Source organism: Sphaeramia orbicularis, chromosome 21 (assembly GCF_902148855.1).
Source record: "Sphaeramia orbicularis chromosome 21, fSphaOr1.1, whole genome shotgun sequence".
Taxonomy (NCBI): domain Eukaryota; kingdom Metazoa; phylum Chordata; class Actinopteri; order Kurtiformes; family Apogonidae; genus Sphaeramia; species Sphaeramia orbicularis.
The window spans coordinates 19,656,355-19,683,717 of record NC_043977.1 but is presented as its reverse complement, the minus strand read 5'-3'; the positions used below and the strand labels follow the sequence as shown (position 1 = coordinate 19,683,717).

The following is a 27,363-nucleotide window of genomic DNA, read 5'->3' as shown; positions in this document are numbered from 1 at the left end:
TCTAAGCGAGAAGATACGAAAGCGTGAACGATCATCTCGAGCTCATTTGTGGACACCATAGATCTGAGTTTGGAGATGTTGCGTAGGTGGAAGAAACAGTTTTTGACTAGGTGTTTGGAGTAGAATTCTAAAGACATGTCCTGGTCAAAGATGACACCCAGATTCCTCAGTTTTGTCTCAGTTTTTTAGTGTATAGCATTCTAAATTAAAGCAGATTGTATATTGTAGTTGTATGGGTTTATATTTAGCTCATATGTAGTGGATTATGATGTAGAATTATATATGTATTGTCGGCTTCCTGATAAAACCTGCTAAGTGACATTTTTGGTTGGGTATAAAAACCTGCTATCTCCCCTATTATAGCTTCAAATTTCAGTCTCCTGTGAAAGTTGTTTACATTCCATCATAAGTACCAGCATTAAAGGAACAGATTTTTTTTTTGGTCATATTTCACAGTTTCCTGCTATATAAACCGTTTTTTGTTTCTCCTGTACAATTTGCCAAAAGTCACATAGCAGGTTTTATCAGGAAGCCAACGATATATACGTAAATACAACGGAGGAGAAGTGAAGACTGCCTATGATCATCTGTTTAATTTTCATCATATTTAACAGATTTGGGTGAGCAGTCCCCACAATGCAACAGGATACTACACTGTTTACGGGGAGGAGGCACTACATGCTGACCACTTCAACACCAAGCTCAGCTTCGGTGACACTCAGACCGTTTGGGCTTCCTGAGGCACACGGAGTTGACGGATGCCAATGGAGGTGAGAATGACAGTATGACGAAGCTTATAAAGCTATAAAGTTATTATGTGATGTTATCATCTTTGCTATGTTTGCCAAATAATCCGTACAGAAAACAGAGGTAATTTGTGGTTTTATTGTGACTGTTTTCAGTCTAAAAACAGACCTAAAATAACACAGCTATAATGTAAACTATCTATAGCTCATGCAGGATATGAAGACCATAAGACACTGTTATTTTGACTGCTAAAGGAACTGGCTTTGAGTTTTTGTTAGAAGAAGAAAACTTGATGATACATAATACAAATGTGTGTAAACAATGAGCTTTATACTTTATTAGATTAGATTAGATTAGATTCAACTTTATTGTCATTGCTCAGTATAAATACAGGGTAACGAAATGCAGTTAGCATCCAATCAGAAGTGCAAATAGCAGAAGTGCAGAATAATACAGTTAAATACCGTATGTACAGATAAGCAATACTGTATATACAGATGATTGCAGTTATTTACAGCTAGTGCAAATGAGATGGTTATATTAAGAATTGAATGTACAGATGAATAAATAGGATGTTAAATCGTTCTGTGCAGTATATGTACAATTGTTATGGGAGAAGTAAGTACAGGTAGGGCTATAAAGGGTGGTTATAATTATCCTTAAGGCTATACAGAAGTAACTGATTTGCTATACAAATATCTTGTGAATATACTATATATAAGGCTATATGCAGAAATAACTAACTTGCTATACAGAAGTCTGTGGATATACAAAGAGTAAGAGTTAAGTAGATATTACAGAATATACACATATACATACATACATATATACACCTATGCATGCACACAAAAACTCAAGTGTGGATGTAAGCATATACATATATACACACACATGCAATATTGGCTGTGTGATATAGATCTAACAGTAGAGAATATTGATGAATGTGTACAGCTATGGAACCAGATGTGCAGTTATCAGTGCACCGAGAGTCAACACAGGTAGGAGGAGGGTGTGGGGTCATCTACTGGCAGAGTTCAGTAGGGTGACAGCTGTGGGGAAGAAGCTGTTCCCGTGTCTGCTTGTTTTGGTCTGCAGACTCCTGAATCGCCTCCTGGAGGGGAGGAGCTGGAAGAGTCTGTTGGCTGGGTGAGAAGAGTCTCTGAGGATGCTACGTGCCCGGCACTTGCATCTCTTCTTGTAGACTCTCTCAATATTCAGTGACTGATACAGTCTGTGGATACACAGTGATGATTTGTTGGTAGTTTTTGTAGTCCTAAGTGTGTTCTAGTACATGATTTCCCCCTGTTGTTGAGAATTTGGAATCTTAATGCTACATAGAACTCCGTTAAGCCAAATGGACTCTTTGCACAGCCTCACTACTTCCTGAACTTCAGGTGGGTCCTTTATTTCCTGTCTTTCATTATTGGACACGCTGATTAATCCAGGTGTGCCTAATTAATCAGTAGTCACAACAAGAAGTAGCAGACACACCTGGATTAATCAGTGTGTCCAATAATGAAAGACAGGAAATAAAGGACCCACCTGAAGTTCAGGAAGTAGTGGGGCTGTGCATAGAGCCCATTAAACACTTTAAAAACCTGTTTGGATCAGGTGGAAAATGGATCATCACAGAGCTCAAAACAAGTCTGTTTTTCTGAACTTGTGAGAAATTGAGTTTTTAGAGATGTACTTTGTTCCTATAGGACAGTGATGCTACAAACATATGACAATCCTAAATAATGTGTTGACAGATTAAATTAAGGGTATAGACAGTAGTTCAAATGAGCTAAAACATCTACATCTATAATAGTAAAATCTGACACACACATGAATGCAGCAGTAAAATGTGCAAAAATATCATATGTAATGGTGTATAAGTAACACTAACATCTGTCTTCACTATTTGTACTTCAATTCTTCATACTTAATGCAGAACTTTTACATGTACAGGTATTTTCCCGTTGCTATATTTGACCCTGAAGACTTGTTCCACTGCTGCGTTTTCAATTCCCTCCCTTTAACTGACAAATTTATTTTTTTCGTAATCAGCTGTTTTTGATTTTAATTTTCTGTTTGCAAGAATAAACAAATTCAACATTACACAACAAAACGTGTACATTACACCTACATTACACACAGAAGACACCCCTCTGCCCCCCCACCCTTATTCCCCTCCTTATGGGAGTCCTCATCAGGATTACAAACTGGACATATAAAGTTACCATAGATGAGAATCTCAAAAGTCATGACAACAGTTTTCTTAACATCTTCTGCAGCTTTTTTTCCACATCTCCAATGTTCTAATCTTAGCGTTATTAATACATGCTGATGACCCAAACTGACAAATGTACATGTGTTGTGTGTCCGCCTCAGAGCGTCATGATGCCCTCTACGTGGTGGGATCACTGGATGAAACTCTGGAGCTTAGGGGGATGAGGTATCACCCCATTGACATCGAGACCTCCGTTATCCGTTCTCACAAGAGCATAGCTGAATGGTGAGGAATAAATTCAGACTGTTAAGCCTTAAATCTCATTCATCTTTTAGAAGTGGTCGAGTAATAGTTGTCATGAATATTAATCGTTCAATCTTTAGCTCTTCTTCATTTACTTTGTTTCATCTGCTGCTTCTCGTTTGCTCCACCTACCTTTATTCCCCCCCCAGCGCGGTGTTCACGTGGACCAATCTGCTGGTGGTGGTGGTGGAACTGGAGGGGTCCGAGCAGGAGGCTCTGGACTTGGTGGCCCTGGTCACCAACGTCGTCCTGGAGGAGCACTACCTCATCGTAGGCGTGGTGGTGGTCGTCGACCCCGGCGTCATCCCCATCAACTCCAGAGGGGAGAAGCAGCGCATGCACCTGAGAGATGGATTCCTCGCCGACCAGCTGGACCCCATATACGTGGCGTACAACATGTGAAATCGTGCAGGCCACTGGGGTTATCGCACAACGGGAGGTAGCTGGATGGTGTATATTCAGCTTCTGTTCAAAGGAGGAGCCGCCTCTTTTTTTTTCTCACAGCAAGATGGAGAAAAGTTTACAGAAAGAAATAGGAATGACCAAACCTCCTGTCTGTTTCTCCCTGTGATTTCTTGTGTCAGCAAATAAGGTTCGGGTGTTATCGAGGCAGGACATTATGACTCCCCTGAGAGCAGTGCAGCAGGTGGTTAAACTAAGTATAAAACTACACTGTGCCATTAATATAATTTCGTTTGTAAATCTATGAAATAATGAATGTTTGTTGTGTTTGCCATACACTTGTGCCATAGAACAGGACTGACTCCAGCACCTAAATCCTGGCTCAGACAACCTCTAAAATGCCCCACGTCTACAGAGCGTCTTGTGCCATTCACAGCATTTCCGAGTATCTGCGCCCTAAGGTGAAACTCCTCCCCTCTGGTTTTGTTCAGTTCAGATCATTTCATTAATGAATAAGCACACAGGAGGTTCGTTCCGGCAGTAACGTCAGTAACAAAACCCTGATAAACGATGTCGCGGTTCGACTTGTTTGTTCTTTTTTGTCTCATATGTATAATATAATTCTTGTTAATGAGTGTGAATGAGTGCAAACAGTACGTACAGATCATTTAAAGTCCTACGATTACAAGGAATATGACAGTTGCTTTTTAGCAGCAACTTGCCAAATGATGAGGATTACGCCTTAAGTATTTTGCACCTGTTCCTATCACAGTTCTCATGTTTTTCTTAATTTTGTTACTATAGTTTGATAGAAAGGATATATGCAGAACGCTACAAGGCCCGCTCTTATTGCACCCAAAGTCTTTCATCTTTTTGCGAAGATGAATAGTTTTTTCCTAGCATCTGACATTATAATCACATACTTTCTCCATACATTTTTTTTTATTAATGTACTGTGTCTCTCGTCAGTTGTTTAGGCTGTAGGAGGGGATGAAATGTTATCAGGACTGGGTTTAAAAGAGAATGTCGTAGCCAGATTATGAGACTAAAATGCTGAACGGTTGTTTGAGACTATTGTGTGGTGTATGATCTGTATGACACAAGTGATGCCCTTAATCTCCCATTTTAAGACTTTTAACTTTGTAAAGATTCACGTCACTGTTTCACTATGTTTTGTTTTTAATATTCATGTCACCAACAGGCAGTGAAGCCTGCTGTAAGTATGTACAGGATTTGTGTAAATTATTAATAGATGGAGACGGCAGGAAAAGTAACAAACAGGACTGAATCTGGTCAATATGTGAACTGCCCCCCACCCCCCCACACCAAACAAAAACCTGAAATGGATTCTCATGTTTGGAGAGATCGGGAAGAGGTGCGAAAAGCCATGTAAACATTTTTATATTACGAATGAACAGAGGAAATGGGAAAACTTCGAGGATGAGACGAAGCACACTCCGAGCACAAGGAGAGGACAGTTCTGCTGTAAGGACTCCTGAGGTGTCGCATCCTCCAGAGAAAACTTTTGTCGTTAACATATGGAAAGATAGATTTGTCTGATATATGGTTAGTTGTCATTATTTTCATAACATGATTTCTTAATTAATAAAAAAAAAGTGCTTTTAACTTGACAGTGATGTCTTCACTAGCAAGTGAACTGCAGTTTATGTGCTGTAGCATTATTTCAACATTTTCCCTCTTCTTCACTCTAATCACATGAATATTTATTTACGTGGAAATGCAGTTTGTTATCAAAAAGGTTGTCGAGAGCTATTTTAAAGGCTCTGCACACCCACACACTGTTTATTCCGTTTAACTTCCTTCTGCTCAGTCTGAAGATGCTATCACAGTCATGCATTTATCAAACAAAAGTTCAGAAACTGCACAAACGAGTGATGGGCTGCAAACCAGTTTTATTCTCTTTAACAATATATTAACATACAGTGCTTTAAGTCATTAAATGGACAGTGCAAATAATATTTCAAAACTTCGGTTTCTGCCATTGCAAACAATTTACTCATAACATAAAGCAGGAGCTGCTTTTAGGTCCCATATTTGGTTATTTTCATTCTTACATAGAAAAAAACAGCTGACAAAAAGGAATTACTGGTGAACTTTTTTTGACATTCAGATAACATGAAGTTAACATAAATGATGGTTCTACAGAGATTACATTAGATCTAACAGTATTTAAAACATTGCAAAGAAATATTGATTGTTGGTATTAATACAGATACCACTTATAATATCAGAAAAACTTCGGCTTCATAGTGACTACTCTGATTATTATAAATGTACATAATGTCACTGTTTTCATGGTGATACCAGTTTTACAGGTAGAAACAAAGTTGACTGTCAACATGGCACGTCATTTATCTCGACCCCTAATTCACATATGCTTCTACTTTATTGAGAAGCTCAGAGGCCTTGTCCAGTGCTTGTTTTTCATCCTCTGATTTGAACATTTCATTTGGAATGCGTGGAGTCGGATGACAGTTTGGATATTGAGTCTTTTTAGGATCTACGCCCAGCGTTTTCAGATCCCTCACAATTTGAGGCAAGGTTCTCAGATGATCGCTGTAGAAGGAAACTTGTGTAGCCATGTCTGAAATTGAGGTGCCGATTGGGCACTTCCCATGTTTTTTATAACCTGCTGCTATTAGAGACTTTTCAACTGCTTGATGGACTTTGAACAGACACCACTCTGTGCTTCCTCCCCCTGTGTCTTTTTGAGCGGCGTTAAGGTCGCAACGGGCCTGTTTAAACCAGCGCTGGGCTTCCTCTTTGTTAGGCCTCGGGACATTTTCATAATGAGTCCAAAAGTTGTAGGAACGGTTTCTTCTGAAAAATCTCTCTCGACCGTGTCTGTGATGTCTGGCCTCCTCGTTCCATTGATGGAAGAAGTCTTTAAAATCATCCCATGCATCTGATGTACGTCCATATGATGAGCCTGAAGATTTGGCTTTGGATTTACCTGTCGTGAGCTCATCAATTCTGTTCTGCAAGTATTTGAAAGCTTCAGTGGCAAGCTGTTCGCATCCAGGGTTTTTGTCAGGGTGCCATCTAAGGTACAGTCGCTTGATGGCTTTATTCCTATCCTCCTTAGGAAGAGTCCAAATATCTGCCAAGCATTTGTCAATTTCCCTTTTTGCTTCATCGAGTGTTGCTGGTGTGGATCTTGAAGATGACGATGACGATGATGATCTTGTAGATGATTGTTGGGAGGAATGTGGCTCTGCTCCATAAAGTGGCACCAGCATCATGCAAGAAGATTCAGTCCACTTCTCAGGTGTTGGCTTCTTTTCACATTTAAACTGATATAAGTCAAGACGTCCGACCTCAATTGGCTCATCCTTTCCAATATCTATTTTGTATTTCCATGAGTATGGTCCAGAGAGTCCAGGCAGTTCTTCAACAATGATTGCATAAATATACTTGTCACTTGTGTAGTAACCCACGTACTCCCCCTCCTCAAAGTTGTTAAGCATATCCATGTCTAAGGAGTCATGCCATTCCTCTGGGATTTCTGTCCCAGGAGCTGGTGGTTTGCGAAGGAAGCTTTCAGTTTCAACACTGTCACGGATCTGCTTCTTGGCAAGTATCTTCTGTACATCTTTCAAATTGTCACACATCAGAAGTTGCCCAAGGGCCATGACATAGTCTGATGGGAATTGGTTTCCCAACAGAGCATTGATTTCTTCTGCCAGTGTCCCACAGACTTCATTCATCACCTTAGGAACACTGACATCATTGTGTTTTAAGTAAAAGATACAAGCTTCTTTCCCTTGTTTGACAAAAACCTCGGTTTCTCTGGCAGTATTCTTTAGTGGTTGATTGTCCAGCCAAAGCTCTGTTTTCAGGCTTTCACAGCAAGTAATCTGGATACTGCCGAAGGTCTTATCCCACAAATCAGTGGCATCTTCTTGTGTTATTTTTCCATCAGACTGCGCTCTGATGAGACAGATTACTCCATGTCTAAGGTGTGATGAAGAAAGATGTTTGTCAAACCATCCACTGAATTCGCAGTTCTCTTCACAGAGCTCCATGTGTGACTCAACTAGTCTCTCTTCAGTGAACTCTGACAACATTTTAGGCCGAAACTTTTGAGGCAGCAGTTGCAGCAGCCGATGATGCTCAAAAATGTCTTTCCCAAGATGACATTCACTGAGGTTCTGAAGCAACAGGAACTTTTTCCTCAAGGCTTTTTCCAATCGCCTTGCTTCATATGCTGTGTTGTTGTAGTAGAGCTCACATGATTCAATTAGCTTACCATCTACTGCAGGAAGATACAATGTTTTGACAGCATTAAGGGATTGGTTTCCCTCAATTTTGAGAAGCTTAAATAGTTGCTCAACAGCACGTTTCACAGTTTTCTCTTGGTTCGGGTTTAGTTCCTGTTTATCACGGGAATCTTTGTGTACTGCTGCCAAAACATTACAGTACTGTGATGCTGTGGGTTTCTGTGTTACACCAATTTTCTTGAAAAAATCTTCATAGATGACAAGCTTTGGAGGAATTTTGTACAAATATGGTCTGAACTCAAGATCATCTTGTAGTGAAAATGATACATTGTCACTTCTTACAAGTTCTTTGTCCTTTTCCACCAACACAACAGGAAGGCCAGCCAGTTGTTGGCTTTTAAACTCGTTTGCTTGTAAGTATGCATAAGAATTTCGAAATACATCAGCACGAGTCTCAATCAACTTCTCATTTCTACATGGCGACTGGCAGATGTTGCTCATGTTTGTGGTAACACACTGTGAAGGTGGTTGTTCAAGAGCTCCTGCATCTTTTAGTATCTTCAGAATTTTTGATGACTTATAACAAGGCAAATGTATAATTGGCATTGACGACCATATCAGTTCCTGGTGTTTCTGCTCACTGTCAATCAAAGATCCTCTGATTTTAACAGCAGTTCTTCCAGCTGCAAATGGTTGGTGATAGTCACACAGTTCTTTTTTAATTTTCACAGGGAAAATGAACTCAATATCAGCGAGGCTTTCCAGCAACCTTCCCCCTCCATTTTTGTCATTGTGTTGGTCATTGACAAATATCAATGCTTCTCTGAAAAGCAATGACGACTTCTTCTTCAGCTCATCAAGAGGACTGTTTCCTTTTGTTTCTGATTCTATCTGGTGAGCAAATTTTATTATGTCATCTGTTGACACAGTGTGCCTCATGCCAAGTTCTCTGAGTAAATGTTTTGATTGTATCATTGTTTGTGTATTTCCTTCACACAACTCAGTCCAAAATTTCTCAGGTACAAATCTGTCCTCTGGCAACATCTTCTTGTATAGTTCAATGCTGTCGTCAAAGTAATATGATGCCATTTCCATTTTGCTAAGAGAACTGCGAATCAGTTTGACTGTCTTAAGTGAGGTGATGATTTTGTCCTTAAAATCACTGTATTTGTAATGATGTTTTAATGAAACTAACAACTTCAGACAGTGGAACATCTGTCTGTCTGTCAGTTTGTGGACAATGGGCAAAATGAACTTGACAAAGTACTCCAGCTCAGACAAGATTTGGATTTTCAGTGTTTGTGAAAGATTGTGGTTCTCGAGGTTGCCTTTGAGGAAAATGTTGCTGCCAGGCAATGTGAACAAATCAGGATATCTTTTCATTGTATCTGTACTCATGTCAAGTATAAATACCTCTGTAGGTCTATCGATCCTCACCCGTTCACCATTTATTGTTTCAAATAATGGCAAAGACTTAAACTTCTTCTGATAATCTGGGATGTCTTTGGACTTGGAAACTCCAGAATTCAAGAAGCTCTGAAGCTCATTCATTTCACCACTGGAAAGTTGGGAGAACTCTGATCTCTCGATGTTGTAGAGTTGGTCCAACACAGAACTTTTGTCATTTACATCCATAAGCTCAGAGTGCAGGAGGGAATGTAGCTGCCTGTCTATGTCATTGAAGAATACAGTGTTAAGCTTCATCAAACCAAGTTTAAAGAGGATGCTTGAAAGGTCCTTTTCTGAGGCAAAATGAATCACACTTGGCATGTCTTTCATTCTTAACAGGAACTCCTTGTTGTTTAGCCTTGGACACACAACAGGTAAAATGCAGCAGTCACTGTAAAGTTCCTTTACACCACTTAATGTCAAAGTGCCTTCATCATTGCCAGATGTTGCTGGTTGGAGTTCACTTGTTAAGAACTTCCAAAGGGATTTCAACCAGTCTGACATTTCCTTACTTGGGGCACGGTGACCATTTTCTGGAACAATTTCACATTTCTGAAGGAAGCGTTGAATTAATGGCCTGAAGTACTTTGCTGCACAAGGAACTGTCAACTTGTTCACAAGGCTTAAGGTTTGTAGAACCATAATGTGATCTCTGTTTGTCTGGTAATCTGCAAATTGGTCCTCATAGCCAATAAAGAGGCTGTCATATCTTGATATCAGCTTGGGAGATTTGGAGTTAAAAACTCTCAAAACTTTATCTCTTGTGAGAAGAAGTGGAAGCCCATCAAGTAAAGTGGAATCAGGCTTGGCGGCTTTTCCCTTGATGTTTTCTGGGAATTGGTCTTTTAAGCAGAATGTCAAGAGAAGTGAACATCTTTCCTGGTCTCTGATCAGAGTATCTGCTACGGGCAATGGTAACTGTTTGTCTGTTTTTGTTGGATCATTGAGAGGTTTATTTCTCAGGAAAGTTTGCACTGTTGACGGATTGACATCCTTCACTTCAATGCCAGCAGATCTGAAACTCCTCCAAATTTGTTGCATTTTATGTGAAAATGGAACCAATTTCATTCCAATATCCTCCAAAATGGAAGTGATCGGATTAAATCCTGAGTCTGTCAGATGGGGTGTTTCAGTAGATTCTGTTTCTGTGATGTTGCACCAGTTAAAGGAGTATTCTTTCACATGCCGGTCTGCAATTATACGTGTTGAACTCTTCAACACTGGGATCACTTTAAGGTCTCTTTCTTTGAAGGATCTGTATACTTCATGTGTCATTTCATGCCAGTCCTGACCAACATCTTTGGACACAGTGGGAAAGAAGCACAAGTAAGGATGGTAGAGGCATGACTCAAGTTGTGCAGATGACACTTTCTTAACTGAAATGTTGCGGCTGATGTAATGAAGGAGGTCTGCATACAGTGGACCTATGACATTTTGCTTCAACAATTCATTCCAGTTGGATTTCAAACTTTGGCCATCTTCTTTCCACAGGTTTCTTCTGGAGGAATCTACCTCAAAGTTTCCATTGACATGCACCGGCAGTCCAGTTTTCCCTGGCAAAGGGAGGGAACAAAAGGCTTCTCCAATAAATCCCTTAACGCTGTGTGGCTCTAGAGCTGAGGACTTTAAGCCTACCCTTGCTGCTACAGCAGCATGAGGGAGTTTGGCCATTGATTTCATTTTTTGTTCATCACTATTTTTGAATGAGCCAAACTGTTCAGCAATTATCCATTTGCTTTCCCTTTTATTTGATGTTGAAATTACTGTTCCATAAATAGCCTTGTGTGGAGCTGCTGGTTTCTCTGACTGCATTGCTTGCTGTAGAAGCTTCACAAAAGTATCTTTTTTTTCTCTGCTTGAGTTTGGAAGACTTTTTTCAACTGCAAAGATGGTTTGGAGCTTCCCTGATTCATTGATTTCATGCACTGTTATTTTACAAATGTTTTTCAGAAACAGGATTAATCCTTCAGGATCTTCTGATAGGGCAGAACAAAGTTCTTCCATGTCATGGTCAGTGACAGCATGCTGAGATATTTTGGAACTGTCTGCCAAGGTATCCACTCTTAAAGGTAACCTGAACATGGTGCCCTTTTTAAGAGGAAATTCATCTGGAAGAAAGGAGTTGTAGACATCTATGTACATCTTCTTGAAAATATCAGCCAGTTTATAACCAATGCCAGCCGGTGATATCTCTGAAGAACTTTCAATGTAATTTTGATTGGGATCAGAAATGCAAAGTAACTCATCTCCAGTGAGAATTGAAGGGCAGTCAGTTAGATGATAAACTGAGTTGAATCCAAGTCCATATTTTCCAGTCTTTCCTGGAGAATTGTGCTTTCCTCCTTCTCCCAGTTGCTGAATGCCAGTCAAGTCAGCCTTAGAGAACACTTTGTTGTTAAAAACACATAGTGCTGGACCCTGCAGAGGCTTCCACTTGTTCCCAAATGTTTTTTTTGTGCTATGATGGCGTTTGTCCCAAACAAAGTGAATTTCAGTAGCTTCAGCATCATCAGCATTTTGGATGAGCTCTTTGAGAATATCCTTTTTTGCTGGATAGGCTGAAATTATGTTCTTAATTCTAACAGTTAGTTGTTCCTGCTGTTGAAACTGAAAGGCAAATGGTGAAATGTTCTCAACTACATGGTTTTGTAAAGTATGATGTCTAGTGGTTTTGATGCCAAAGTGGAGAGCCATAATACGTGGAATTTTTTTGTGGCACAACATGACTCCTGAAGTGACTGGCATCCACTGGCTGTCATTAAAGAACAGCTCCCTTGCAGGTTGTAACACACCATGTTCATTGGGTACAGGACAGTTGCCTGGAGTTTTCTCATTGGCCTCATAAATTCCTCTGTTTAAAATTGTAAGGCAGACTTCTAGATCATTCTTTGGTAAGGGCTTTTTTCTGTGTTTAGTGTGGAGTTCATGGAGAACAGTCAAGCATTGGTTGAGTGTAAATTTTTTCTCCACACCAACATTTTCCCACAGTGTCCTGAAATTGCTGAAAGCTGGTGGAAGAACATGCAGATAGGGCTTTGCTTCAAATTGCTCTTTTTCAGCTACACGGTCCAAATTCACAAAAGTATCACCGACAAGAACAAAGGGGAATGAGTTTGCACTCTGTGAGATTGAAGTGGCATTCTCTGAATCACAGAGGCATTGATCCAGAAACTTGTAGCATTCAAAGGCTATTTTGTGAAGCACTGATTTGTCTATGCTTTGAGATTGCTTGTGTGCTTCTTTCAGCTGCTGAATCACCACCTCAGAGGATGGACTGTTATGAACCCCCAACACCTGAAGAATTGGATCAGTATTATGTATTTTTAGATTGGAGTGATCCAGAACAGAATGTGTCATGCTAACAAGGAGGGCGCACTTGTCACTAAAAACCTCAGTGGGCCTTTTAAGGGTCACATCTCCTTCCATTTTTGCATCACCAGGGGAGAATGCTGGGAGGAATTCAGTCATCCTCAGCGTTGCCCAGGAAGGAGAGTCTTCATCATGCATATGACACTTCATTAGTTGAAGAAGGCATTTTAAGCGCCCATATGCTTTCGTTTTGTCAGTGATCCAGGTTTTGGTGATTGTTTCTGCTTTCACTGCGATGTCTTCCAATGAAAGCTCATCAGTTGCCATTCCAAGCTCCATCAAGCGCTGAATCCTTTTTGGGGAGCAGAAGTCACTTATGGTTCCTCTAAGCAAGCGTCCCTCTTCCTGTTCAAAGAGACATGCCACCTTCCCTGATGGATTAATGAGTTTATTGATATGTTGGAGCTGGCCACTTGTTGTAGGAATGCAAGGATAGTGGACCAAAAGACTGTCAATAGCCTTCAAATTAAGGTCAATAGCATGCAGTATAAGGGTATCTCTCCACTTAGGATCCATGTTTGCCAGGTTAACAAATACTGCTTCTCTGTAAAATGTTTCCCAGTTCCATGTTCTGTCTTGTAAAACATTTCCTAGACCAGCCTGTTTGAAGCTATTTCTCACCCACATTGGAAGAGGAATGATAAGGTTGTTGTTCTTCATGTATTTTTCACACACCTGCATTGCAAGTGTGCTAATGTTCTTATCCTCTTCAATGCTCTCATCCAAAAATATGGCATTTTTCATTGAGCACCATTTTTTGCCATTGCTAAAGAGTTGTGAAGCAATGGAGTGTTGGGCAATAGTGGAGTAAAAGGCATCCACCAAAGGCTTGAAAGTTTCACTTACTTTCTCCCTGTCAGGCCAAAATGTGTAGTAACAGTAATTTTCCAGCTGCTCGTTCTCAGACATGTTCTTCAACATAGACAGTGCAGTTACATAGGCTGTCACTACAGGATCCTGAAGCAGAGCTTTGTTCCACTCATGTTTAACTCCACTTTCCCAAAGGCCTTTGCGGTTGCTTGTCACAGCAAATGTTCCATTTATATTGACTGGTAGGCCTGTGTGAATGGACAGAGGGAGAAAGCAAAATGCCTGCCCAACAACTTTTGTCTGGGATGCTTCAAATTTCCCCGTTTCTGGATTGTTTTGTAGAGGCACAGCTATCCCTCCAATGGGCAATGAGAATTTAACTTTCTTGTTTTTGTTGATGGCCATTTTTAAAGACTCATTTGTCCCAAAGCAGTTGTACAAGAGCCAGTACTGGACTTGAGTTTCACCTGATTGCTCACGTGTTATTTCAACGATGCTGACATCAGTACAGTCGATTACATCTTTGCATTTTCTATCAAGTTCCATGAGTGATTGCTCAGCTTGACGCTGTTTTGACACACAGCTTTCCTCTGGAATCTTCATTGTACTCACGGTGGTTTTGGAAACTGTGAAGACAGTTTGTATTTCATCATCTCTTGGTGGGGTTGAAGCATTGTTTGAGATATTTTGTAGAGACACTGTATTGATTTTCTTCAGAAAAAGCAAGTGAGACTGGGAATTGTTCGAGAAGTGCTGCTGAAAAGTGACGACATCTTGGTTGTAGTACACTTTTGTGCTTATTTCTGACTTGAGAGCCTCTTCATGAGTTCGGAAGGGTAGTTTGATCAAAGTGCCTGGATAGTGTGCAGGAGGGCTTTTTCTGGTGAAGCTGCAGCCAAAAATGCGTTCATATGGTCCAAACTGACCTGGAAAACAACTAAAAAGGCGCTGTTGCGAGAGGTCCAGCTTGATTCCAGGATTTGTTTTGTGTTTGATATGCTTTGTAAGGTGAGTTACATTTGGATCAAGTATTAGAAGACTTCTACCACTCAGAATGGAGGGGATGTCTGTCACATGATAGACTGTGTTGAATCCAAGTCCAAACTTTCCAATTTTCTCAACCTTGTTCTCTTTTGAAGCAGCTCCCACTCTTACAATATTGTCCCAGTCATCAGCAGTGAATTGCTTGTCATTAAAAGCCCAAATACAAGGTCCCTGACAAAGACTCATGTCAGGATCGATCAGACTTTCAGGGGAGTCTTTGTGCATTCTGAAATCCACTAAGAATTTACAGGCCTCTGCCCCAGCATCCTCTGCATTTTGGATGATCTCTTTAAAGATGTCACTTTCCTCATCATACTCCTTTAGAATGTTTTTAATTCGTGTTGTTATTGGTTCAGACTGTCCGCACTGTTCTATTCCCACTAACTCTGGGTCAAGAATGTAAGTACTGAGGAACTGGATGTTTAGCCATTCAGCTGTGGCTCTAAGTATTTCCTCGTGTACAACATAAATTTCCTCCTGGCTGTATTTGAGTTCTTGCAGACCATTTCTGCTCACATCACAGAAGACTGTCATGGACCGTGGTTTAAGGGTACAATGTCCACCCTGCACAGTGACAGGTACAGGGATGTCATCCTGTACCCTCTTCTTCTCTTTCCATAACCAGTTCAGAATCTCAATCGATGCTCTAACCTCAGAGGAAGTTGCAACTGGCTGTTCCCTTCCCTCAATGGTTTGCTTGATAGAGTGAAGAATGGCAATAATTTCTTCATCTGTAAGTGATGTTTTGAGGCCAAATTCCAAGAGTAGCTTCTTGTAAGGTAGAAATTCATTTGGAACTTTCCCGATGTATGAGCTCAGATCTAGATTATGTGGATGCTCTAGAACCAGATCCTGAGGAGAAACAAACTTGTCATGGTTCCACAGCCACTTTGTGTCCTTGTTCATCAATGTTGCAAATTCAGAGATGTGATTTTGCATGTGCTCGTAAATGCTTCGTAGCATCCTTTTGAAATCCACATTTGTGTCAGGATTTGTCATTTTCTGTGCTTTTGATATTAAGGCTGACAAATTCTCCACCACTTTTTCAGCTGGTGGTATGCGTTTGAGACCAAGTGTGCTGCATAATCGGTCACTTAGCTTCCCCTCCAGAGGCATCACAAGTCCAACAATGTCCTCATACATAGAATGTCTGATTTCATCAGGGCAGAAGAAGGAGCTTTTCAGAGATTTGTCATTGCACTGTGTTTTGGCCTTACCTGCTTCAGTGCATGGCATCCATTTAAGCCTTTTAAGACATTCAAGCTGTTCTTTGGAAAACTTTTTCAGTAAATCATGAGCATCCAACATTTTCAGTAGGACATCAGCTGTTTCGTGAGCTTCCTTCTGAGATGTAACATGGAGCTTTTCAATCAGTGTGGCAGCTCGCAGCAAGTGATCAGGTGATGCCTGCACTTCTTTATTCATCAAACCCATATCCAACAGGCTTGCTAGCATCTGTGATGTCTTAGTGTACAAAGGTGAGGGGAAAAAATCTGATTCAAAGATCACTTTGAAAGATTCAACTCTTGGATCAAAAAAGCTTGAAGTCTTTTTTAGCACACCATTCACTTCAATGAATTTCAAGTTTTTACATCGATGCTTCAAGGTCTGATTTTGGGAGAAAAGGACATTACCATGGTCTAAAATCCAGGCCATGGTGTTCTCAGTGTCTTTTTTACTGCAAGCTCTATCCTCAATGGAGTCGATGAGGAGAATGGCTGCACTGGCTGTGTCCAAGAGATGAATTGTGAGCAGCTGTAGAAGTCTGCGATCAGCCTCAGTGGCACACTTTACTACTGAATCAGGCATAGGTAGCTCTGTTGGTATCGTTAGACCAGAATTTAAAAGCACTGCCTGTTTTGATTGAGCTGAAGTGCGTAATCCTTTCATGGTTTGGAACAAAGGTAACTCTGAGAGCAAATCCTTCTCACTGCTTGAGAGAGCATCCAGACTAGAAAGATAACCTTTCAGTTCTTCTACTGAACTTTGTGAAGCATTCATGAGCTCTCTGATGACTTGCTGCAGATCTAAATTCATTATCACTTTCATGACACTCCGTGGAGATGGGCTCAGGACATAAGAGTCCAGATCTTGATGCTTGAGCCAGTCATTTTCTTTCACCACTGTGCCACCAACTTTTTTCACCAGCTGAGCTATTTGTTGTGGTAAGCTCATCAGTTTACTTCTCTCAAAAATCAGGGTTGTGTTCTTTTGCAGTCTTGCTAGTGATACAGGCTGACTGGGAGTCAGTGAAGTAACTGGTATTAATGGCATTCCAGTAAAAGAACTTAACTCTTTGAAATGAGTGTTGAGAAATGTCCAGAATTCTTGGAGCCAGGCTAAAGGTGGATGTTGGCTGCTGCCTCCCTCCCAATTTACGAGCCCCTTCCCTGTTTTCAACCAGTCCTTGGGCATATGGCTCCTGGTGTATTCGGCCACCTGGTATGCGTCAATGTTGATGACTTTGAATACATCTGAAAAACAGTTTGTAACTCATAAGTACAGTATAAGTGGTCCCGGAAAACATGCACAAAAGAGGTGCAATTATGTTTGAAATCACTGTTTAATTTGAAATGAAACTCTTACTTTTTGTGGCCAGTTGTTTCAGGTGGGTAATGCATGTTGAACTCAGATCTTCTGGTATGAAGAGGTGTTTGCAGCATGGCAGCAGGACCCTGCACAAACAAGAAGTTTGTTTAATGTGAATATGAATACTTGCATACAGTTTCTTAACAATTGTACCTGTAACTCTAACCTCTGTTCTGGATGCAGTTATTGACATGATAACACAACTAATTCACAAGGTGATTTGTTTTCTGTTTTAGAGGGTGTGCTGCTCCCCCAAGTGGATAAAATAAATAATCATGGTGTTCAATGAATGATTGTCTCAACCAGCATGAATAGTTAGGTTCTAAGTACTTTAATATTCATCCATACTGCTGTTATTAAATGAAGATAATGATTTTTCTGAGAATAGAATGTCAAATGTTGTGGTTAAGAACAAATTATCATTATAGGTATGACTGCATATTTGTGCAGATATTCCAGTGATATAATTGTTTTTTTAGTAGACCTTATTATCCATGAGCAATATGCACTTGAAATAGAGTGGATTTTCATTTTCATTGTGTCATTAATCAGAAAAGTATATTTCTCTTATTAAAATACTTAGTCACCATAGTAGTAGCACTCTGATAGACAAACTTTTTTTTTTTTTTTTTAGTTTTCAGCAAGCTATAATTTAGCAAATATACAACTGTGGACCTTCTTTAGCAGAAGTTAAAGAAATCTTGCACCTCATAACAAACTCTGAAAATGCCATGTATCTGTCATGAATAGATCAAAAGCTCTTTTGAAATACTCATTTTTAGTCAGCATCATGCCTATTTTCAAAGCCTCAGTGTTTGAAAAACTTAGAGATATAAAGCTAAAATTATGTATAGTGTTTACTCAGAATAATTGCATTGTTTTCTGAAAATATGATAAAACAGAGATTATCATTTCTGAAAACTGGTAATTTGAGGTTGATTTAATCAGAGTTTCAGATGAAACTACTATGGGTCGCTTTTTTCTATGTACTTAACTGTCCACATATTTACAGTCATCATCCGATCAAGATTCCCTAACATAGATAGTATTTTCTGAGGATATAATGTCAGATGTTCTGGTTTAAAAACAAGTGATTACCATCAGTATTCACTTTGCATTTTGTGACTTGTAAAAGTGCTGAAAAGTCAACAGAAGACCAAACAATAATAAAAAAATATTTTTCATATATTGGATGTGAGACCAAAATGATCTAAAAAAATATCTAAAAATTGCAACCTACCTTGGAAATTCATTGCTGTCAATTAATGCAGTGTCCTCCTCTTTCTTTGTGAAAGACCTGAATGACCCATCACATAGTGGAAGCAGCTGAAGACCCTGGAGTTCACTGTATTTTCTATCACTCAAGGTATACTCCAGAAGACAGAGTTTGTCTCCTTTAGAGATGGTTTGCACACCAGTCTTGCGAAGAAGGTCCCTTATAAAAGCTGGGGTCACGTGTCTCAGGCTGTCGAGGTGGGGATAAGCCTTTTTTATGGCTTGTGCAACTCTGTCTGGTAAAGTGACAAGGTTTTCCCCACGGGAAACCAGAGTCCTCTTAATGGCAGCCAGTACGTCAAGACCAGTTGGACCGTTACATGGAAACACAGCTTCTGATGGGGTGATAAACCGTCTTTCATCTTTGGCCAAAGAGAGGATGGGAATATTCTGGCTGAATAAGTGATGAAGAACATCTAGGGAGATATCATACCATTTCTCTTTGTGCTGTAACTGGGCTACATCTGGCCACAGATCGTACACAGAAGAAACGGGAAGAACCGAATCTTCTGCAAGTTTGATAGCGTCTTGAATGATTGTGAGGTATGCCTGCGGTAGCACTTCCTTCATCAGCAGCTCATTCCACACAGCATGTTCGTCATGTTTCTGGTCTTCTTCTTGCCACTTGATGTGTCTTCTGTTGTCTGTGAGGCCGAAGTATGCATTGACATGAACTGGAAGCCCTGTCCTGTTGGATTCGTTGTTTGGGAGGGGGAGGAAGCAGCTCAGTCTACTCTTACTACAGTCTGTCTTCTCATTGATAGGAAAAGCCAAGTCAACTTGAGAAATAAAACTTAACTTCTCTGCGAGTGAGTCAAGTTTTTCTACCTTGCCTTGTTTCATGGTACATGTCGTCACAAGCCACTTTATTTCTTTGTAGTCTTTCGAGTTGAGGGTTATTGATTTGAACCTTGTCATGCCCTTGACCAATGACTCAGCTTTTGACTCCAAAATGACATTTTCTGAGACTGAGGATTTCACTGCAAGTCTGGTGTTCACAGAGCCATCAGCACTGATGTGCATCAACGATACAGCTGTCACATTCTTCAGGAACAGGAGGCTCAGGTCTGCATCTGCTATGAAGCTATCAAAAAGCTCAACAACCTTGTTGGAGTCATACAGATTATCTGAAATCTCTGATGCCTCACTGCGCAAAGGGAATCTAAAAATTGTTCCATCAAAGTGCTTGTCATGCTCAATAACTTTTGACCATTCTTGTTTGCTTACAAGTGAGACGATATCTCTAAATGGTTGGAACTGATTGTGCATGTTCATCAGAGTTTCTCTGTCTTCTGTATCATCTAAGGACCAGAGGAAACCTCCATTTCTTTCCCCAAATATTTTTTCTTGGGGGTCCATGATGCCGAGGTGTCCTGAACTGAATATGCTCGGTACATCTGTGAATAAAATCGATATGGCTTGATTATTGAACTGCAGGTTTTGTACCCTATAAACATAACACAATGGAGATAATTGGGGAAATGCATATAATTTCACCTGTTATGTGGTAGACAGAGTTGAAGCCAATGCCAAACCTCCCAACTTTGTTTGGGTCATTGCGTTTGACGCTCCTCCCTGCCATCTGAATTCCCTCCCAGTCATCATCTCTGAATGCTGCATTGTTGTAGGCGTAGAGGGCTGGACCTTTTGTAGTAGTAGTAGTAGAAGTATTGTGTTAAGCTAATGCTATATTTAATTCATTCTGTCTGTCTATAGGTAATTATTTTGACATGTAATATAAAATTTGAGCCACATGTGTCTTGCGAGTACATCTAACATCAAATATAAAAAAAAAGACCAGAAATTATTATTAGAGTGTTTAGAATAAAGAGCTTTGCAGTTACACCAAAGATGCCAATTCTGGATTATACAAATATGCACCAAATAGATTCAGACTGATGGGTTGAGGGATTTATCTGACCACCAGAGGGAGCTATGAGTCACTCTGCTGGTCTCCCATGGTGAGGAAAAACTAACACCATGGGGCCTTTGACCAAAGCATCAGAAAGTTACCAAATGGGATGAGAACCGCTAAGAAACAACTTTTAGAGTCAATGAAAGTGATATAATTAGAATCACTGTTGTTGTTTTCACCACTGGACACAGCTCTAAATGAAAAGAATAGAGTGTGATGATGAAATGACAGTTTCCTCTACACAGGGGAGTTTGATTATGAGGTTTATGAAGGTGTAAAATTATTATGTAATGTTATTATGTTTGCAAATGAGGCTGTTTGCTGATCCATGGTTCAGACTAAACAGTGACAGTTTTGACCTTGTTTGGACGATTCCAAACCAATCTTTAGTGCAGCTACTGACAATACAAACTGCACAGAAAATGAAGGTAAGTTGTGGTTTTACTTTGGCTGTTTTCTGTCTAAAAACAGAATAATAAACTATCAGATGATGCAGGACCTGAAGATTATAAGAAAGAGTGTAATTTTGACTGATTTTGTGTTTTCAGGAGAAACTTTGATGCGATAATACAGCTGTGTGTAAACAATGAGGTTTATACTTTATTCAGTGAGTAATACATTCTATGAATAGATAGTGTTGAGTTGTTGTTGTTTTTAGTGACATACCTTGGTATTTCGCCAGATCTTCAGCCCAAAGGTTGTCTGTGCCATAGTTTCTCTCATCGTGAATGAAAACCACTTTTGTAGCCTGGGCATCATCTGCATTTTGAATCAGCTCCTGTTGACAGATGAGATGAGATGAGATGAGATGAGATGAGGATGGATGGATGGATGGATGGATGGATGGATGGATGGATGGATGGATGGATGGATGGATGGATGGATGGATGGATGGATGGATGGATAGATAGATAGATAGATAGATAGATAGATAGATAGATAGATAGATAGATAGATAGATAGATAGATAGAGACCATTATCAGACCAAAGCTAACACTTGTAGCACCAGCTGATAATGGTTTAGCTTTTATTTATTAGTCAGACTTCTTATTCATTCAGTCTAATCTTAAGTGTCTGCAATGAGACATTAATGTTTTACCTACCTTCAGAATTTGTCCTCCATCTGGATATCGACGTAGGATATCTTTTAGGTAGTCAATGAAGGGTGGAGCAGTCGCCCCAAACGAAGTCCTACAAAGTGCAAAAATAAAAATGTAAGGTCTAATTGTGCTAGAATTTTTTTCAGAATCAACTTCACTATATATAAGTGGTGTGTGTGTCATGTCAGTAGCCTGCTTCACAAAACTTATTTGGACATGATGTTAATGAAGACGTATAAATATACATAAGACAAATAAATACAACAGTTAAGAGTCGTGTTTAGACCAGCTCTAAATATAAAGTGTCATGAGGTAACTTTTATGATGTGACGCTATATAAATAAAATTTAATTGATTGACTGAACAGTGATAAACTATCACTATATATTATTTTATTATATTTCTTATATATTTTGTCATATTTATTCAGGATTCATTAAGCCTAATTTACTGCTGCTTTCATGGAAAATCCTGGGGTAATGATAATACAGTTTCTAAGTTTGTAAAGGAATCAATATCAGCGACAATATCCAAATATTTACTCATTATTTCACAAAATTATAGGGGAATCAAAATGTGCCCAAATGTGACTCACCGAGCTTTCTTCCTTGACGTCGAACTCATCCTTCCTGTGCTGGATGCTGTAAAAACAGAGTGAACAGCAATTCTGTGATGAAGCCAATGTTTCAGTCAAAACAGTAAAGTAGATGGCAATAATGAAGCTTAACATATGTTTATTAAAAAAATACCGTCATGCAACTACAATTAAAAAAAAAAAAAAAAAAAAAAAATTACTGAGCAACTCTACCACTATTATCTGTCTCCACTATAACATGACATAATCATACATTAGTGTTTTTATTATTATTCTTTATTATTATTATTTTTATTGTAATGTATGAGTGAAAAATCCATGTTATTGACTGGTCAATATGTCTACATCTACTGCTAAACAAATGTGCTCTCTAATTCTTTTAACCTTGTTTTTCTCTGTTTTCATATATTTCTTAATACTTGCACCACAGGTTTGCACAAGTATGAAGAAATACATAAAAATCCACTGAGTATCTCTTCCTGGCATGTTAAAAACAACCCAAAATTCTATATAATAAGTCAATAGGCTTGGAAAGATTGGATCATTGGAAATGATAAAATCTGCAACACATGTGAGCACAGAAAGAGACCCTCACACACATGCACGCACGCACACAAAACACAGATATTAAAAAATACACATTAAAACAGCTTTAAAGAAAGCTCCCATGTGAATCTGAAACACCATATTTTACACTGAAAAATTTTCCCTGAAAAACCACAAAATACAGAAGATTATATTATTAGAAATGGTGATAAATCACTTCAGAAAGGTTAAATCTAGAGAAAAATCATTTGGGAAAATCCACAAAAGTACCACTGGGTCTTTACATGTTACAAATGTCAATGGCCTACAGAAAACTTAAAAAACAAAAAAATGCATCTACTCCCCTCGCCTCGATGAAAAATATAAAATCGACCACTGTTTATATGGTTAAGGTGAGCAGATTAAGGGACACAGGAAAAAAACAGAGAAATGAAAATAAATATAGTTGGAAAAATCACTGAACAAATGTAGAGATGACTAAAGAGCACAGGACAGGACTGTTACAGATGCAGAAAAGGCATGAGGAAGTACATAAGAAACACTGAATATCCTTTCCTCTCATGTTAAAAAAAAAGAATCCAAAATTCTACATAGTGATTAACATTCTGATATTTTTTTCAGTGAAAAAGATCAACAGCTTTGTAAAACCTTTTAAAGCTGCATCTCCTCTCCTCATTGAAAAATATAACATTTTCAGCCAAGGTGCACAGGGAAAGAGTCCCACAGTCAGATAAAACACAGAAATTTAATATAGTTGAAAAAAAAAACATTGAATAAATGCTGAGATATTATAATTTATATATATATACATGTTCATTAAAAAAATTACAAAAAACAAAACAAAAACTGACTGAGCAACTCTACCACTATTATCTGTCCCACTATAACATGACATAATCATACATTATTACTTTTGAGTGCAGGCTATTTTTAATTAACCCTTTCATGCATGAATTATGAGAACGATAATCAAGATTTTTTTTTTTCCTGAGTGTTTTTATACCTCTTTAGGCATGAAAAAAACAACGAAAACAAAAAATCAATGCGATTGAATTTTTTTATGAACCTATTTTTCATGGAGTTACAAAAATGTCCACTCAGCTGGACATCATGTGTTTGATTTTAGAAGCAAAAAAACATGCATTTACTGATATAATGTGTGAGAACTATGAAATGAAAACATTTTTAAAGCTGCTAATCTGATGTTTTCTCACATTTTAATATACTCTAATACTAGTTATTACTCACTTCATGGAGATAATATGCAAAAAAAAAAAAAAAACAATTAGGAATTTTTTTTTTTTATGTTCAAACATGTTAGTGCAGATCAGGTTTATCTAGAACAGCAAAGTTACAGTAATGGTATGAACTGCAGTGTATGGGATGATGCATAAGCGTCCACTGTGTTAGCTGATATGGAACTAAAATAACAAAATTCATGAATATACACGAGAACACCTTTGAACAGCTGTCTGTTGTAGTGATCACTATGCATGAAAGGGTTAATGAGTGAAAAATCCATGTTACTGGCTGGTCAACATGTCTACATCTACTGCTAAACAAATGTGCTCTCTAAATTCTTCAAACCCTGTTTTTCCTCTTATTTTATATATTTCTTAATGCTTGCACCACAGGTTTGCACAAGTATGAAGAAATACATAAAAATCCACTGAGTATCTTTTCCTGGCATGTGAAAAACAACCCAAAATTCTATGTAATAACAGTCAATAGGCTTGGAAAAATTGAATCATTGGAAATGATAAAATCTGCAACACATGTGAGCACAGAAAGAGACCCTCACACTCACTCACACGCACGTGCATGCATGCATGCACACACAACCACAGATATTAAAAAATACACATTAAAACTGCTTTAAAGAAAGCTCCCATGTGAACCTGAAACACCATATTTTACTCGGACTAGCATCTATTAGTTGCCTCAAAAAATAAATTAAGAGCTGCTGTTGCATGATCATGATCAAAAAGTGATTTTATTGAATAAGTACATTTTAATGGTACCATCATTGTTAGGGCTGTTTTGATGTGACACCACAGGGTGTATGAACTAAATAGTTCACTTTTATTTCAGTTCATTGATTATTGGATATTGTGCATAAGGAAATATTTGTCTCATTTTGTTTGTTCAAGTGATTAATTGTGAAATGAAATGAATAAATGTACTCATATTTTTCATTTAGTGTCGATCATGTTAGAACATCTTGCTTGAAATAGAATAAAATAAGAAATAAAATAAAATAGACAGCTAAACAACACAAAGCTAATAAACTTTGTTTTACTTTATTTAGTTTCAGCTGTAATTATGCAAATTTAACATCCTATACACCCTTTCCTGTAACTTTTCTCTTAACCTGGATTATTTTCAATATTTCACATCCTGTCTCCAGTACATTTTCAAAACTTGATGAGTCTTGACACTGTCAAAGAAACTACTGTCATGAATCAGTCAGTATTACTGCAATATTATACAGAAGTTTCAATGCCAGTCATTGTTTTTCTTGTAGAAACCAGTCTCAGACCTGTTCAACATCGGTATGGGACGGAATGACACAGCAAAACAGCAAGTGCACAAACCAGGACAAAAACACACAGTAGGAAGTATGACAAGCCACACAGCAAAACCTGAATATCCTCTCCTTGCATGTTATGAAACAACCACAAATATTTTCAAAATATTTTTTTCTTTTAACCTGTAAGGATCCAAACAGCCACCAACAGCATCTGCTGATCTAAACTATTTAACAACTTCTGAACCACTAATACTGTCAATACATGTAAATAATTGGTGTAAAATGCAGTTTGTCATCTTTTCATGGTCATCAGATATGACCCATTTGGATGTTCAGAGGCTCCGCAGTTACCATGGAAACACAGTCATCTTCTACAACATTGATTCACCAGTAAAACCCATGGAATTGGATCAATGACAGTGGATGGACACACTGGATTTATGTTCAGGTAATGATATCTTTGCTGAAAAAGTAATTTTTTCTTCAGTTTTCTCAGTTTTTGATATTATGACCCTAAAATTTAATCTGAGCTTTTAGTAACATCTACATGGTCAGTAAATTAGATATAAGAAAATACATGATTTTCACTGAAAAACCACAAAATACAGAAGATGATATTACAATAAATGGTGATAAATCTCTTAAGAAAGATTAAATCTGGAGAAAAATTTATTTGGGAAGGTCCACAAAAGTAGCACTGGGACTTCACAGGTTAAAAATGTTAATGGCCAACAGTGAACTTAAAACAACAACAACAACAACAACAATAATAATAATAATAATAATAATAATAATAATAATAATAATAATAATAATAAAATAATAATAATAATAATAATAATAAATGCATCTATTCCCCTTGCCTCGATGAAAAATATACAATGTACAACAGTTTCTATGGTTAAGGTGAGCAGACGAAGAGACACAGGAAAAAAAAGAGAAATAAAATAAATAGTTCAAAAACCACTGAATAAATGTAGAGATGACTAAAGGACAGGACAGGACTATTAAACATGCACAAAAGGCATGAGGAAGTACATAGAAAAAAATGAATATCCTTTCCTCTCATGTTTAATAAAGGCAAAATTCTACATAATGAGTAACATTCTGATATTTTTTTCAGTGAAAAAGATCATCAGTCTTCTAAAAACCTTTTTAAGCTGCATTACCTCATTGAAAAATATAACCTTTTCAGCTAAGGTGCACAGAGATAAAGTCCATCACTCACACAAAACTCATAAATTAAATGAATATAGTTGAAAAAACATTGAATCAATAATGAGATGACTACAGAACACTATAAACTGCTGTAAAAACATGAAGAAATATGTAAAAAACTGGAATATCCTCCCATAGCATGTAAAAAAAAACAAACAAACAAAAAAAAAACAACCCACAAATACTACATATGTAATATTATAATATTTTTCAATGAAAAAGATCAGTGTTCCTGTAAAACCTTTTGAAACGGCATCTCCTTTTCTTACCTCACTAAAAAATATTAAATCTATAGCAAAAGTGCTCAGAGATAGAGTCCATCACTCAAATATAGTTGAAAAAAACAAACAAACAAACATTGAATAAATAATGAGATAACTTAAGAGTACAGGGCAGGACTATAGATCTATTGAATAAATACATGTTTATGCAGAATTTCATGTCTTTGTGTTGGCATTCTGCTTTAAAACCATCATTTATTGCTAATAAAGTAACTTTTTTCTTAACAATCATTAATTCTAATATTTCAAGTCCTATCTCACATACATTTTCAGTTATTTCAGTCATAGTGATTTTTATTTTTTTTTTATCTTAATTTAGAAACTGGCCACACTTTGGAAAATGAATGAAACATAAAAACAGAAAGTGCAGAAATAAGGATTAAGAAAAAAACAAAAACATATGAGTAGAACATATAATACGCATAAATCCGTACAAATACTTCTAACTCAGACCCATTTCAGTTTTGTTTTTGTTTTTTTTTTTAAACTACTTAAAATTCTTTTAACTGAGTTTCTAAATCTCTAAAACATAATTCATCTGCATTAAGAAATAGAACTAGTATAATGAATGACATGAAATAGTACCTCAGTCATGGTCCTGAAAGACGCGAGGGTTGTGTTAAAATAAAACTACCAGATCCTCCTCAGGGGTTTATATAGACTGCAGGTCCGGGCTGCTTCGGTTTAATTTTAACTATAAACGAAACTTAATTTTTACAACCGCTAAACACAGAGG

At 38.1% G+C, this 27,363-nt stretch overlaps 2 protein-coding genes across 3 annotated transcripts; one reads left to right on the top strand and one right to left on the bottom strand.

Annotated features, from left to right (window-relative positions):
• Window positions 1-607: 607 nt before the first annotated feature.
• On the top strand, window positions 608-5,290 carry LOC115411969 (disco-interacting protein 2 homolog A-like). Of its 2 annotated transcripts, XM_030124275.1 has the most exons (4): window positions 608-770; window positions 3,121-3,244; window positions 3,412-3,701; window positions 5,027-5,039. In XM_030124275.1, exons 2-3 carry the CDS (start codon window positions 3,180-3,182, stop codon window positions 3,662-3,664), a joined length of 318 nt encoding a protein of 105 aa, XP_029980135.1. In that variant the 5' UTR covers window positions 608-770; window positions 3,121-3,179; the 3' UTR covers window positions 3,665-3,701; window positions 5,027-5,039. The 2 variants fall into 2 exon arrangements, with proteins under 2 accessions (XP_029980135.1, XP_029980134.1); XM_030124274.1 differs by having other exon boundaries at window positions 3,412-5,290.
• Window positions 5,291-5,560: 270 nt separating this feature from the next.
• Window positions 5,561-27,245, bottom strand: sacs2 (sacsin molecular chaperone 2). Its single transcript, XM_030124271.1, has 8 exons — window positions 27,213-27,245; window positions 22,053-22,098; window positions 21,461-21,548; window positions 21,023-21,134; window positions 19,939-20,085; window positions 18,407-19,838; window positions 17,164-17,252; window positions 5,561-17,051 (listed from the first exon to the last, which is right to left on the bottom strand). Exons 2-8 carry the CDS (start codon window positions 22,079-22,081, stop codon window positions 6,049-6,051), a joined length of 12,900 nt encoding a protein of 4,299 aa, XP_029980131.1. The 5' UTR covers window positions 22,082-22,098; window positions 27,213-27,245; the 3' UTR covers window positions 5,561-6,048.
• Window positions 27,246-27,363: the final 118 nt, after the last annotated feature.

Excerpts from the sequence above, each read along its gene's own strand:
- sacs2 (XM_030124271.1), bottom strand. The coding sequence starts at position 22,081 with ATGAGTTCGACGTCAAGGAAGAAAGCTCG. Across the intron at positions 17,253-18,406 it reads GACAGCAATGAATTTCCAAG|GGTCCTGCTGCCATGCTGCA; the intron begins GTAGGTTGCAAT and ends TTGTTTGTGCAG. Across the intron at positions 17,052-17,163 it reads GAAACAACTGGCCACAAAAA|ATGTATTCAAAGTCATCAAC; the intron begins GTAAGAGTTTCA and ends ACTGTTTTTCAG.
- LOC115411969 (XM_030124274.1), top strand. The coding sequence starts at position 3,180 with ATGAGGTATCACCCCATTGACATCGAGACCTCCGTTATCCGTTCTCAC. Across the intron at positions 3,245-3,411 it reads CACAAGAGCATAGCTGAATG|CGCGGTGTTCACGTGGACCA; the intron begins GTGAGGAATAAA and ends TTCCCCCCCCAG.